The sequence below is a fragment of the Taudactylus pleione genome, unplaced genomic scaffold (assembly GCF_031769625.1).
Source record: "Taudactylus pleione unplaced genomic scaffold, aTauple2 ptg000927l, whole genome shotgun sequence".
NCBI lineage: Eukaryota > Metazoa > Chordata > Amphibia > Anura > Myobatrachidae > Taudactylus > Taudactylus pleione.
The window spans coordinates 2194531-2210740 of NW_028285328.1; the positions used below are offsets into that span (position 1 = coordinate 2194531).

At 44.6% G+C, this 16210-nt stretch overlaps 1 protein-coding gene across 2 annotated transcripts in view; it reads right to left on the reverse strand.

The window, feature by feature from the left end:
- INPP5E (inositol polyphosphate-5-phosphatase E) overlaps nucleotides 1-16210 on the reverse strand; it is a 65512-nt gene that overhangs the window by 25121 nt on the left and 24181 nt on the right. For both annotated transcript variants that reach the window (XM_088459674.1, XM_088459675.1), the window contains exons 4-7: nucleotides 5678-5775; nucleotides 3006-3130; nucleotides 2455-2574; nucleotides 282-389 (exon numbers count right to left, since the gene is read on the reverse strand). In XM_088459674.1, the coding sequence (XP_088315800.1) occupies nucleotides 282-389; nucleotides 2455-2574; nucleotides 3006-3130; nucleotides 5678-5775 (451 nt within the window). The remainder of the gene's footprint in view (nucleotides 1-281; nucleotides 390-2454; nucleotides 2575-3005; nucleotides 3131-5677; nucleotides 5776-16210) is intronic.

Sequence of the window (16210 nt, forward strand, 5' to 3'; positions counted from 1 at the left end):
TGTAGTGACAGTATGACTGCCAGCGACACACACTACAAACCCCCCATCCCCCCCCCCCTCCCGCCTATTACACAGATTCATATTGTAGTGACAGTATGACTGGCAGCGACACACACTACAAACCCCCCATCCTCCCCCCCCCTGCCTATTACACAGATTCTGGCTGTAACAGAGCACAGATCAGCGTCTCGGCTGAAGTCCTACTTACATGTAGGACAACCTGTCAGTAAATGTTTCCCTATACAGCTGGCCAGGCACTGGATGTGCTGTATGATACTCACGGGGACTGGAGCGATAGGGGTTTGTGTCGGGAATGTGACGGGGCAGAGCCAGGCTCTCCTTAATCTTCTTGTAGTCAAAAATCCTCTCACTCACTTTTCCATCTCCAGCTGCCAATACAAAGAAATGAGATTGATAAATTAAGCGTTTGTATCCCCCCACCCCCAATCCCCGGGGTGGGTGAGGGGGGGACGGGAGGGGAGTTGCATGTTTAATTAATCAGAGCAGCATCTAGTTGCTACTAAAATGCATTTTCAGGCAAAAAAAAAAAAAAGACACTCGGCGCAAGCCAAGTCACATGACACCTGGTGCGATCGTAGCAACGCACAGAGAATGGTGCGCATAACAGAAGACATCTGGCGAGCGGCAGTTCTGAGGTCAAATACGCCTGGCTAAATGGACAGACGGAATCACCGGTGCTATACAGAGGGGAATCTCTGAGCACACAGCACAAGGAACCCTGATACACTACAGGAGCAGGAGGCCCCACCGAGTCCCACGCCTGTCTGATAGGGATACGGACACTACAGTGGGCGCAGGGTCACCAACACTGGGCAACTGAAGGGTGTAATAATGTCGCCTTGTCTCACAATTCTCATTTTCCGCTGCAGCGTGCAGATGGTAGGGGCAGAAACTGGTGTAAATGACATAAATCCATGGGTCATCCATCCTGGTGTCAGCGGTTCAGGCTGGTGCTGGTGTAATGGTGTGTTTGTGGGGGTGGGGAATGGTTTCTTTCAAATTAGGCAACATTTAAATGCCACAGCCTCGCCGAGTACTGTTGCTGACCATGGGCCTGAGTCAGAGCCGCTCGTAAGCGGCCGCTCGTTCGCTCTGAGCGATGTTCGCACAACTGCGCATGCGTATGGGTCGTAATGCGCATGCGCAAAACAGTCATTGCGATCGGAAATCGTGCGCTCGCAAAACAGCGAGGGGCTGCTAATGTGAGTGACAGAATGTACCGTTTGTGGGTGGTAACACGGGAAGGTGCTTGAAAACGGGGGAGTGGAGATCAGAACGCAGGCGTGCCTAACGGTGAAAAGGGCGTTTAATGGGTGTGCATAATTAGTAAAGGAGCGTCATCGACCACGTCACTTGGTTGTCTTTTAGCCTGAACTGCTCGCATGATTGCGGTAGGAAAATCCTACCACAAGCACTGCGAGCAGTTCAGATGCCTTTCGATGTACCTGATTAATCTAATAAATACCAAAGATGACGTGTGATGCGAACGGCAAAGGGGCGTCTTTACAAAATAGCAAGCGCATTTTTCGTTCGCTCGCTCAGACATAGAGGCGTCAAAAAAACGCAAAGAGCGAGCGCTCAATTTAACCGTCCGCAAATAGCGTCCGGCTCTGAATCAGGTCCCATGTTCCTTTCTTTATGGCCATGTTCGCCGCACCACCTCATGGGGGTGGGCAATACGCAGCCCCCAATTGTTGTAGAACTACACATCCCAGAATGCCCTGTCACAGTTTTGCTATTTGGCCTTGCTAAAACTGTTGCAAGGCATGCTGGGATGTGTAGTTCATCAACAGCTGGTGGGCCGCCTATTGTCCACCCTCTAACAGCTACCTACCCAGGGCTAGAAAGGGGTGTGTAATAGGGAGGAGGAGGTTAGGGTTAGGCACTAGTGGGGGGAGGTTAGGTCCAGGCACTGGGGAGGGAGGATTAGACGTAGGAGTTAGGGTTAGGGTACTTGCCTAATGGTGTCTGGATTCTCACTGTCGGTGTTCTGACCGGCAGCATCCGGACCCCCGGGATCCCATACCCATCCCTCTCTGTACACTCACTATAACTATAGCAATAAATAATGAGGGTAAATAAACGCAAAATCGTGTGAAACAGGGAATTAACTGGATCCCCAAAGTATCAATACCAATCAAAGACACAACACTGAACCTCCCCAAGAGTAATCGAATACTCTAATACTGATCAATCACATGGGATAATGTAACGGGATGCGTCGCATATTGTTTCTGTACTAAGTGACGGTCACAGTTGCTGTGGCGTTTGCTGCACAGCGAGCTATAATGACGGGCGCCTACGATTAGTAGAGGGAAAGACATCCGCACACCTGGAAAGCTGCAGGTTTGGTGGATCAGCGATCCCTATAATAAGAAACATTTCTCAGCACAGCTCTATGGCATATAATGACTGCACATCCTTACTCCTTACATGTGAAGTGAGAGGTGATGAAGAGGAAGGAAGTCCCGAAGAAGGTGAAGGACACACCGAGGCCGCCTTTGGTCTTGATCTGTGACACCATTCGTGTGGTCACCGTGGCGAATTCCACCTCTAAGGAAACAATGAACGTGATCAGTTGGATCAGTGGTTAAGAGCACTGCATGTGACAATGGCACCATGTTGGGGGATAAGCTTGGCAGTGCCTCCACGCCGTATCACACGCTATAGCTGCAGGGTTGGCGCTAGAGCTCCAACGCTCATTATAATATAGAAGTATGGCAGAATGAAGAGCCTGGTAATATAGGTGTGTGGGGATGTTGTAAGGATCTGGTTGTTAGAACAGCTGGATCACTATGCGGCAGAAGCCTCTACATTACCGGTATGGTGCCCTATACCAGGGAATGTTCGGTAAATCATGCATGACATGCCCACACACGGTACATTGGCCGACGTAGTGCCAGCGTCTATAGGGACCAGGACTGATTTCCTTCTGCTGGATCACAGGGACTAATGGATTCTGTAACACAGGCAGCGGATTATACCTGAGCAGAACCAGATGAGGTCCCGTCGGGTGAAGACAGACAGATAGAGGACCCCATGCGCTGAGGAGTGAAATGAGACATAATGCGGCCCGAGGGTCTCCTGGAGTCTCGTCTCCCATTCACGCCTGCCGGGAGACACAATATCACCGGTATTACACATTACTATAAAGTGACATCATCATAATAATACTATTTATTAAATCAGCCTTTGTTTTACCCATATTTACTCTCAGCATGTAAGCTCTCATGGGCAGGGCCCTCTGCCCCCATATTACATCCCCAGCACTATCCTCACTTCCAGTGCTCGATATCTCCTAGTCCCGTTTAGCGACTCACGGGGTCATTGTATACGGAGCTGCCTTACCTTCCCCGACTCGCCATCAGGACACAGGCACTCACCCTACGCTCGCCTATGTCTGCATCAGGTTTTACTCTGTAACGTACCAGTTATGGCAATTTACAGGCATTTATAAGACCGTGCGTCTCAATCGCATCTGCGCCTCTGTGCGCTTGGACTCTGGACACATGCGCAGTAGGAAACAAAACTGCTAAAACGCGTCAGCCGTTGGCAGCCCTTAGTCCGATAGCCAGCATCACCACCACTGTGCACCCGAACCAACCTACACGTCTAAAGGCAGGAGGCAAATGTGCGCTACTACCCTGCTCTGCGTGCTCCACAGTTACGTGAATTCGCCCCCACTGAACTTCGCCTACCAGACGCCCCATTACAGCCCGGTTCCATTCCTTTAGCTGCAAGTGAAGATGCGACTGAAATGCGTGGGGCTCTATAGCTTATACTTTGTACACTTTCAGAGCCGCAATCGCGGGTACATTCATCTCTGCATATGGCACAGAGAGCAACAGATGTACACGCAGAACATCAAAAAAATGGCTAACTCGGAAGCAGGCACAGTGGGTACCGAACGCTCACAGCCTGAGACGGCAGAAAAACCGCCTGGCTGGTTTGGCTATTAATCCTGTCCAATCCTCCTGACCGTAATTCAGCCGATTCCTTGCTGTTAAATGAAAAACGCAGTGTATGCAGGCGCGCTAATAAATGTGTCGTTGTGCGTTCCGCCGGATTGTCTGCACTATCATACAGTCTATGGCTGGCTTAAGACGCGTGTGGTTGTTCCAGAGTTTACGTCACATGTACAATAAAAAGTATCTGTATAAAAAACACAGCGGCATGACAAGTATAGTGTTTCCGCTAGGCTGTTTCAGCAGGGCACCGCGCCACGCCAGGTTTTAAAATTACAAAATGCACCCTGCCCTTATGGTGCCTCCCTGCTGATACAGTCTTCCCTCAGCCGTCCCCACCCACAGGCCACAGTGCCCCGTGGGTGGGAAAAGTTGCGGTTTTCGTTCGCCGGAAGGTGAATAGATGCCGTGCGCATGTGCACGCCATCTATTCACAGTGAATGGAGCGCTTGGAGGCATCCCAGCATCTATTTGAGTACTTGGCACACCTTCTAGAGTGACGTATCCCTTATACTTGAAGCCACACCCCTCCTGATATGGCCACGCCCCCTTTATGTGAAAGCACGCCTTTGGCACACCCCTTCTGCTCATGGCGCCCTGCCCACTGTTCACTCTAGAGTGAACACTAAAGAAGCACCGTCCACAGACACGTGGAACGTGGGGTGTGATCCGTGTGCTTCCAATGACAGAGCCCTCACTAGTAAATGTACAGACCGCACTTCAGTGTAAAATGATTTCTGACATTGTGGGGAGCAGATGTACTATATCATGTGGACTCTATTTATCAGGAAGACTGAAGTAGAAACTTTTCCTACTATGCCATGAAATCTACCTATTCTACCGCGTTAGGCCCTCGGCTCTTATACTGGTCTTTGCTGCTGCAGAAACAGTTGGAGCTCTAGAAAATAAAAATAATTCCATAAATCAATTACAATTAAATCCACCAACACATGCGTAAATGGCACTTACACATCCCCCAGGCAGACAGACTGGTCAATGACACTGGCGACCCTTGCCATCTGCGATATATACAGCGTTTCACAATGTTCATTTCTATCGGTCACCTCTACCTGGTTTAACACTGTAGCAGCCCTGTATATGGAGGAGGGATCCAACACATGGGGCTACAGAACAATGTCAGCCTGCTCCAGAATGGGCAACAACAACTTTATTACACCATGTGCCTGGATGAAGCGCTTGCTACAAATGATAACGGAGATCGAGATAGAGACCCTGATGGAGGGACCTCCGTACTACTATCTACAAGTCTGAAGTAAGGGTAGATTGTGCGAGACCCCATGCCCACTCCTATAAGCCCGCCACCAGACAGCCCTCGCATAGAATACATCAGGAGTAGACTCCAGCTGCTGTGTAACTACACCTCCCAGCATGCTCTGCTAGTTTTTCTGTTAGAGCATGCTAAAACTTTTTGCCGGGCTTGGTGGGATTTGTAGTTCCACAGCAGCTGGAGCTTGTGGAACATTACCTGTGACCTTGAATGTATCATGTTACTTTCTGCAACGGGTAATGCGTCAGCTTCCACTCATATTAATACACTGAAATAAGTTTCTCTGTGCAGAATAAATTCTCTCACAAAAGGTTAAATTGGATGATAATCCCCTTTTTACTTTGCAGCTACTGTGGAACTAATGACAGTAACATACACATTGGTATTATATTTGTGAGCGTACCTGTCTGGGGTTCCTTCCTGGACTCCGATAACATACATGTCCTGGGCAAAATCATTGTCTGAAGGCAGCAAAAAATCATCCAGGGTCTCCGGCAATTCCTGAAAGAAGTGGACGGGTGTCATTACTTATACTCATAACCAAATGTAACCGAGAACATCCATACCAAACTCACATAATGATACCGGCAATCATTACCGGCTTATTAAACACACCTCTAATCAAATGTAACCACAGCCTAATGTACCAAGCTCACACACTGATACTAGTCACCACTACCAGCTTATTATATACACCCCTAACCAAATGTAACCACAGTTCCTGTACCGAAGTCACACACTGATACTAGTCACCATTACCGGCTTATTATATACACCCCTAACCAAATGTAACCACAGCCTCCTGTACTGAGCTCACACACTGATACTAGTCACCATTACCGGCTTATTATATACACCCCTAACCAAATGTAACCACAGTTCCTGTACCGAACTCACACACTGATAGTAGTCACCATAACCAGCTTATTATATACACCCCTAACCAAATGTAACCACAGCCTCCAGTACCGAGCTCACACACTGATACTAGTCACCATTACCAGCTTATTATATACACCTCTAACCAAATGTAACCACAGCCTCCTGTACCGAAGTCACACACTGATACTAGTCACCATTACCAGCTTATTATATACACCCCATACCAAATGTAACCACAGACTCCTGTACCAAAGTCACACACTGATACTAGTCACCATAACCAGATTATTATATACACCTCTAACCAAAGGTAACCACAGACTCCTGTACCGAGCTCACACACTGATACTAGTCACCATAACCAGCTTATTATACACACCTCTAACCAAATGTAACCACAGACTCCACAACTGAGCTCACACACCGATACTAGTCACCATTACCAGCTTATTATATACACCCCTAACCAAATGTAACCACAGCCTCCTGTACCGAGCTCACACACTGATACTAGTCACCATTACTAGCTTACTATATACACCTCTAACCAAATGTAACCACAGCCTAATGTACAAAGGTCATACACTGATACTAGTCACCATTACCAGCTTATTATATACACCCCTAACCAAATGTAACCGCAGCCTCCTGTACCGAGCTCACACACTGATACTAGTCACCATTACCGGCTTACTATATACACCCCTAACCAAATGTAACCACAGCCTCCTGTACCGAAGTCACACACCGATACTAGTCACCATTACCGGCTTATTAAATACATCTCTAACCAAATGTAACCACAGACTCCTGTACCGAAGTCACACACCGATACTAGTCACCATTACCAGCTTATTATATACACCTCTAACCAAATGTAACCACAGACTAATGTACCGAGCTCACACACTGATACTAGTCACCATTACCAGCTTATTATATACACCTCTAACCAAATGTAACCACAGCCTAATGTACCGAGCTCATACACCGATACTAGTCACCATAACCAGCTTATTATATACACATCTAACCAAATGTAACCACAGCCTCCTGTACCGACCTCACACACTGATACTAGTCACCATTACCAGCTTATTATATACACCCCTAACCAAATGTAACCACAGCCTCCTGTACTGAGCTCACACACTGATACTAGTCACCATTACCAGCTTATTATATACACCCCTAACCAAATGTAACCACAGCCTCCTGTACCGAGCTCACACACTGATACTAGTCACCATTACCAGCTTATTATATACACCTCTAACCAAATGTAACCACAGCCTAATGTACTGAGCTCACACACTGATACTAGTCACCATTACCAGCTTATTATATACTCCTCTAACCAAATGTAACCACAGACTCCTGTACTGAGCTCACACACTGATACTAGTCACCATTACCAGCTTATTATATACTCCTCTAACCAAATGTAACCACAGCCTCCTGTACCGACCTCACACACTGATACTAGTCACCATTACCAGCTTATTATATACTCCTCTAACCAAATGTAACCACAGCCTAATGTACCGAGCTCACACACTGATACTAGTCACCATAACCAGCTTATTATATACACCTCTAACCAAATGTAACCACAGCCTCCTGTACTGAGCTCACACACTGATACTAGTCACCATTACCAGCTTATTATATACACCTCTAACCAAATGTAACCACAGCCTCCTGTACCGAGCTCACACACTGATACTAGTCACCATAACCGGCTTATTATACTCCTCTAACCAAATGTAACCACAGCCTAATGTACTGAGCTCACACACTGATACTAGTCACCATTACCGGCTTATTATATACTCCTCTAACCAAATGTAACCACAGCCTAATGTACCGAGCTCATACACCGATACTAGTCACCATAACCAGCTTATTATATACACATCTAACCAAATGTAACCACAGCCTCCTGGTACTGATGTCACACACTGATACTAGTCACCATAACCAGCTTATTATATACACCTCTAACCAAATGTAACCACAGCCTCCTGTACTGAGCTCACACACTGATACTAGTCACCATTACCAGCTTATTATATACACCTCTAACCAAATGTAACCACAGCCTCCTGTACTGAGCTCACACACTGATACTAGTCACCATTACCAGCTTATTATATACATCTCTAACCAAATGTAACCACAGCCTCCTGTACCGACCTCACACACTGATACTAGTCACCATTACCAGCTTATTATATACTCCTCTAACCAAATGTAACCACAGCCTAATGTACCGAGCTCATACACCGATACTAGTCACCATAACCAGCTTATTATATACACATCTAACCAAATGTAACCACAGCCTCCTGGTACTGATGTCACACACTGATACTAGTCACCATAACCAGCTTATTATATACACATCTAACCAAATGTAACCACAGCCTCCTGGTACTGATGTCACACACTGATACTAGTCACCATAACCAGCTTATTATATACACCTCTAACCAAATGTAACCACAGCCTCCTGTACTGAGCTCACACACTGATACTAGTCACCATTACCAGCTTATTATATACACCTCTAACCAAATGTAACCACAGCCTCCTGTACTGAGCTCACACACTGATACTAGTCACCATTACCAGCTTATTATATACATCTCTAACCAAATGTAACCACAGCCTCCTGTACCGACCTCACACACTGATACTAGTCACCATTACCAGCTTATTATATACACCTCTAACCAAATGTAACCACAGCCTAATGTACCAAGCTCACACACTGATACTAGTCACCATTACCAGCTTATTATATACACCTCTAACCAAATGTAACCACAGACTAATGTACTGAGCTCACACACCGATACTAGTCACCATTACCAGCTTATTATATACACCCCTAACCAAATGTAACCACAGCCTAATGTACCAAGCTCACACACTGATACTAGTCACCATTACCAGCTTATTATATACACCTCTAACCAAATGTAACCACAGCCTCCTGTACTGAGCTCACACACTGATACTAGTCACCATTACCAGCTTATTATATACACCTCTAACCAAATGTAATCACAGCCTCCTGTACTGAGCTCACACACTGATACTAGTCACCATTACCAGCTTATTATATACACCCCTAACCAAATGTAATCACAGCCTCCTGTACCAAGCTCACACACTGATACTAGTCACCATTACCAGCTTATTATATACACCTCTAACCAAATGTAATCACAGCCTCCTGTACCAAGCTCACACACTGATACTAGTCACCATTACAGGCTTATTATATACACCTCTAACCAAATGTAACCACAGCCTAATGTACTGAGCTCACACACTGATACTAGTCACCATTACCGGCTTATTATATACACCCCTAACCAAATGTAACCACAGCCTCCTGTACCGAGCTCACACACTGATACTAGTCACCATTACCGGCTTATTATACACCTCTAACCAAATGTAACCACAGCCTAATGTACTGAGCTCACACACTGATACTAGTTACCATTACCAGCTTATTATACACACGTCTAACCAAATGTAACCACAGCCTCCTGTATACTGAATTCACACACTGGTACTAGTCACCATTACAGGCTTATTATATACACCCCTAACCAAATGTAACCACAGCCTCCTGTACCGAGCTCACACACTGATACTAGTCACCATTACCAGCTTATTATATACACCCCTAACCAAATGTAACCACAGCCTCCTGTACCAAGCTCACACACTGATACTAGTCACCATTACCAGCTTATTATATACACCCCTAACCAAATGTAACCACAGCCTAATGTACTGAGCTCACACACTGATACTAGTCACCATAACCAACTTATTATATACACCCCTAACCAAATGTAACCACAGCCTCCTGTACCGAGCTCACACACTGATACTAGTCACCATTACAGGCATATTATATACACCCCTAACCAAATGTAACCACAGCCTCCTGTACTGAGCTCACACACTGATACTAGTCACCATTACCAGCTTATTATATACACCTCTAACCAAATGTAACCACAGCCTCCTGTACCAAAGTCACACACTGATACTAGTCCCCATTACAGGCTTATTATATACACCCCTAACCAAATGTAACCACAGCCTTCTGTACCGAGCTCACACACTGATACTAGTCACCATTACCAGCTTATTATATACACCTCTAACCAAATGTAACCACAGCCTCCTGTACCGAGCTCACACACTGATACTAGTCACCATTACCAGCTTATTATATACACCTCTAACCAAATGTAACCACAGCCTCCTGTACCGAGCTCATACACCGATACTAGTCACCATAACCAGCTTATTATATACACATCTAACCAAATGTAACCACAGCCTCCTGGTACTGATGTCACACACTGATACTAGTCACCATAACCAGCTTATTATATACACCCCTAACCAAATGTAACCACAGCCTCCTGTACCAAGCTCACACACTGATACTAGTCACCATTACCAGCTTATTATATACACCTCTAACCAAATGTAACCACAGCCTAATGTACTGAGCTCACACACTGATACTAGTCACCATAACCAACTTATTATATACACCCCTAACCAAATGTAACCACAGCCTCCTGTACCGAGCTCACACACTGATACTAGTCACCATTACCAGCTTATTATATACACCTCTAACCAAATGTAACCATAGCCTACTGTACCGAGCTCACACACTGATACTAGTCACCATTACCAGCTTATTATATACACCTCTAACCAAATGTAACCATAGCCTACTGTACCGAGCTCACACACTGATACTAGTCACCATTACCAGCTTATTATATACACCTCTAACCAAATATAACCACAGCCTAATGTACCAAGCTCACACACTGATACTAGTCACCATTACCAGCTTATTATATACACCCCTAACCAAATGTAACCACAGCCTCCTGTACTGAGCTCACACACTGATACTAGTCACCATAACCAGCTTATTATATACACCCCTAACCAAATGTAACCACAGCCTCCTGTACTGAGCTCACACACTGATACTAGTCGACCATTACCAGCTTATTATATACACCTCTAACCAAATGTAACCACAGCCTCCTGTACTGAGCTCACACACTGATACTAGTCACCATAACCAGCTTATTATATACACCCCTAACCAAATGTAACCACAGCCTCCTGTACCGAGCTCACACACTGATACTAGTCACCATTACCGGCTTATTATATACACCCCTAACCAAATGTAACCACAGCCTCCTGTACTGAGCTCACACACTGATACTAGTCACCATTACCAGCTTATTATATACACCCCTAACCAAATGTAACCACAGCCTCCTGTACCGAGCTCACACACTGATACTAGTCACCATTACCAGCTTATTATATACACCTCTAACCAAATGTAACCACAGCCTCCTGTACCAAGCTCACACACTGATACTAGTCACCATTACCAGCTTATTATATACACCCTTAACCAAATGTAACCACAGCCTCCTGTACCGAGCTCACACACTGTTACTAGTCACCATTACCGGCTTATTATACTCCTCTAACCAAATGTAACCACAGCCTAATGCACCAAGCTCACACACTGATACTAGTTACCATTACCAGCTTATTATACACACGTCTAACCAAATGTAACCACAGCCTCCTGTATACTGAATTCACACACTGGTACTAGTCACCATTACAGGCTTATTATATACACCCTTAACCAAATGTAACCACAGCCTCCTGTACCGAGCTCACACACTGTTACTAGTCACCATTACCGGCTTATTATACTCCTCTAACCAAATGTAACCACAGCCTCCTGTACCGAGCTCACACACTGATACTAGTCACCATTACCAGCTTATTATATACACCCCTAACCAAATGTAACCACAGCCTCCTGTACCGAGCTCACACACTGATACTAGTCACCATTACAGGCTTATTATATACACCCCTAACCAAAAGTAACCACAGCCTCATGTACTGAGCTCACACACTGATACTAGTCACCATTACCAGTTTATTATATACACCCCTAACCAAATGTAACCACAGCCTCCTGTACCAAAGTCACACACTGATACTAGTCACCATTACAGGCTTATTATATACACCTCTAACCAAATGTAACCACAGCCTAATGTACCAAGCTCACACACTGATACTAGTCACCATTACCAGCTTATTATATACACCACTAACCAAATGTAACCACAGACTCCTGTACTGAGCTCACACACTGATACTAGTCACCATAACCAGCTTATTATATACACCCCCTAACCAAATGTAACCACAGCCTCCTGTACTGAGCTCACACACTGATACTAGTCACCATTACCAGCTTATTATATACACCTCTAACCAAATGTAACCACAGCCTCTTGTACCAAGCTCACACACTGATACTAGTCACCATTACCAGCTTATTATATACACCCCTAACCAAATGTAATCACAGCCTCCTGTACCGAAGTCACACACTGATACTAGTCACCATTACAGGCTTATTATATACACCCCTAACCAAATGTAACCACAGCCTCCTGTACTGAGCTCACACACTGATACTAGTTACCATTACCAGCTTATTATACACACCTCTAACCAAATGTAACCACAGCCTCCTGTATACTGAATTCACACACTGATACTAGTCACCATTACCAGCTTATTATATACACCTCTAACCAAATGTAACCACAGACTCCACTACTGAGCTCACACACTGATACTAGTCACCATTACCAGCTTATTATATACATCTCTAACCAAATGTAACCACAGACTCCTGTACTGAGCTCACACACTGATACTAGTCACCATTACCAGCTTATTATATACACCTCTAACCAAATGTAACCACAGACTCCTGTACTGAGCTCACACACCGATACTAGTCACCATTACCAGCTTATTATATACACCCCTAACCAAATGTAATCACAGCCTCCTGTACCGAAGTCACACACTGATACTAGTCACCATTACAGGCTTATTATATACACCCCTAACCAAATGTAACCACAGACTCCACTACTGAGCTCACACACTGATACTAGTCACCATTACCGGCTTATTATATACACCCCTAACCAAATGTAACCACAGCCTCCTGTACTGAGCTCACACACTGATACTAGTTACCATTACCAGCTTATTATACACACCTCTAACCAAATGTAACCACAGCCTCCTGTATACTGAATTCACACACTGATACTAGTCACCATTACCAGCTTATTATATACACCTCTAACCAAATGTAACCACAGACTCCACTACTGAGCTCACACACTGATACTAGTCACCATTACCAGCTTATTATATACATCTCTAACCAAATGTAACCACAGCCTCCTGTACTGAGCTCACACACTGATACTAGTCACCATTACCAGCTTATTATATACACCTCTAACCAAATGTAACCACAGCCTCCTGTACCGAAGTCACACACTGATACTAGTCACCATTACCAGCTTATTATATACACCTCTAACCAAATGTAACCACAGCCTAATGTACCAAGCTCACACACTGATACTAGTCACCATTACCGGCTTATTATACTCCTCTAACCAAATGTAACCACAGCCTCCTGTACCGAGCTCACACACTGATACTAGTTACCATTACCAGCTTATTATACACACCTCTAACCAAATGTAACCACAGCCTCCTGTATACTGAATTCACACACTGATACTAGTCACCATTACCAGCTTATTATATACACCCCTAACCAAATGTAACCACAGACTCCTGTACTGAGCTCACACACTGATACTAGTCACCATTACCAGCTTATTATATACACCTCTAACCAAATGTAACCACAGCCTGATGTACCGAAGTCACACACTGATACTAGTCACCATTACCAGCTTATTATATACACCTCTAACCAAATGTAACCACAGCCTTCTGTACCAAGCTCACACACTGATACTAGTCACCATTACCAGCTTATTATATACACCTCTAACCAAATGTAACCACAGCCTTATGTACCAAGCTCACACACTGATATTAGTCACCATAACCAGCTTATTATATACACCTCTAACCAAATGTAACCACAGCCTCCTGTACCGAAGTCACACACTGATACTAGTCACCATTACCAGCTTATTATATACACCTCTAACCAAATGTAACCACAGACTCCTGTACCGAAGTCACACACTGATACTAGTCACCATTACCAGCTTATTATATACACCCCTAACCAAATATAACCACAGCCTCCTGTACCGAGCTCACACACTGATACTAGTCACCATAACCAGCTTATTATATACACCTCTAACCAAATGTAACCACAGCCTCCTGTACTGAGCTCACACACTGACACTAGTCACCATAACCAGCTTATTATATACACCCCTAACCAAATGTAACCACAGCCTAATGTACCGAGCTCATACACCGATACTAGTCACCATTACCAGCTTATTATATACACCCCTAACCAAATGTAACCACAGCCTCCTGTACCAAGCTCACACACTGATACTAGTCACCATTACCAGCTTATTATATACACCTCTAACCAAATGTAACCACAGCCTCCTGTACTGAGCTCACACACTGATACTAGTCACCATAACCGGCTTATTATATACACCCCTAACCAAATGTAACCACAGCCTCCTGTACTGAGCTCACACACTGATACTAGTCACCATTACCAGCTTATTATATACACCCCTAACCAAATATAACCACAGCCTCCTGTACCGAAGTCACACACTGATACTAGTCACCATTACTAGCTTATTATATACACCCCTAACCAAATGTAACCACAGCCTCCTGTACCGAAGTCACACACCGATACTAGTCCCCATTACCGGATTATTATATACACCTCTAACCAAATGTAACCACAGCCTCCTGTACCGAGCTCACACACTGATACTAGTCACCATTACCAGCTTATTATATACACCTCTAACCAAATGTAACCACAGCCTAATGTACCGAAGTCACACACTGATACTAGTCACCATTACTAGCTTATTATATACACCCCTAACCAAAGGTAACCACAGCCTCCTGTACCGAAGTCACACACCGATACTAGTCCCCATTACCGGATTATTATATACACCTCTAACCAAATGTAACCACAGCCTCCTGTATTGAGCTCACACACTGATACTAGTCACCATTACCAGCTTATTATATACACCTCTAACCAAATGTAACCACAGCCTAATGTACTGAGCTCACACACTGATACTAGTCACCATTACCAGCTTATTATATACACCCCTAACCAAATGTAACCACAGCCTCCTGTACTGAGCTCACACACTGATACTAGTCACCATTACCAGCTTATTATATACACCCCTAACCAAATGTAACCACAGACTCCTGTACCGAGCTCACACACTGATACTAGTCACCATTACCGGCTTATTATATACATCTCTAACCAAATGTAACCACAGACTCCTGTACTGAGCTCACACACTGATACTAGTCACCATTACCGGCTTATTATATACATCTCTAACCAAATGTAACCACAGACTCCTGTACTGAGCTCACACACTGATACTAGTCACCATTACCAGCTTATTATATACACCCCTAACCAAATGTAACCACAGCCTCCTGTACTGAGCTCACACACTGATACTAGTCACCATTACCAGCTTATTATATACACCTCTAACCAAATGTAACCACAGACTCCTCTACTGAGCTTACACACTGATACTAGTCACCATTACCAGCTTATTATATACACCCCTAACCAAATGTAACCACAGCCTCCTGTACCGAGCTCACACACTGATACTAGTCACCATTACCAGCTTATTATATACACCCCTAACCAAATGTAACCACAGCCTCCTGTACTGAGCTCACACACTGATACTAGTCACCATAACCAGCTTATTATATACACCCCTAACCAAATGTAACCACAGCCTAATGTACTGAGCTCACACACTGATACTAGTTACCATTACCAGCTTATTATATACACCTCTAACCAAATGTAACCACAGCCTAATGT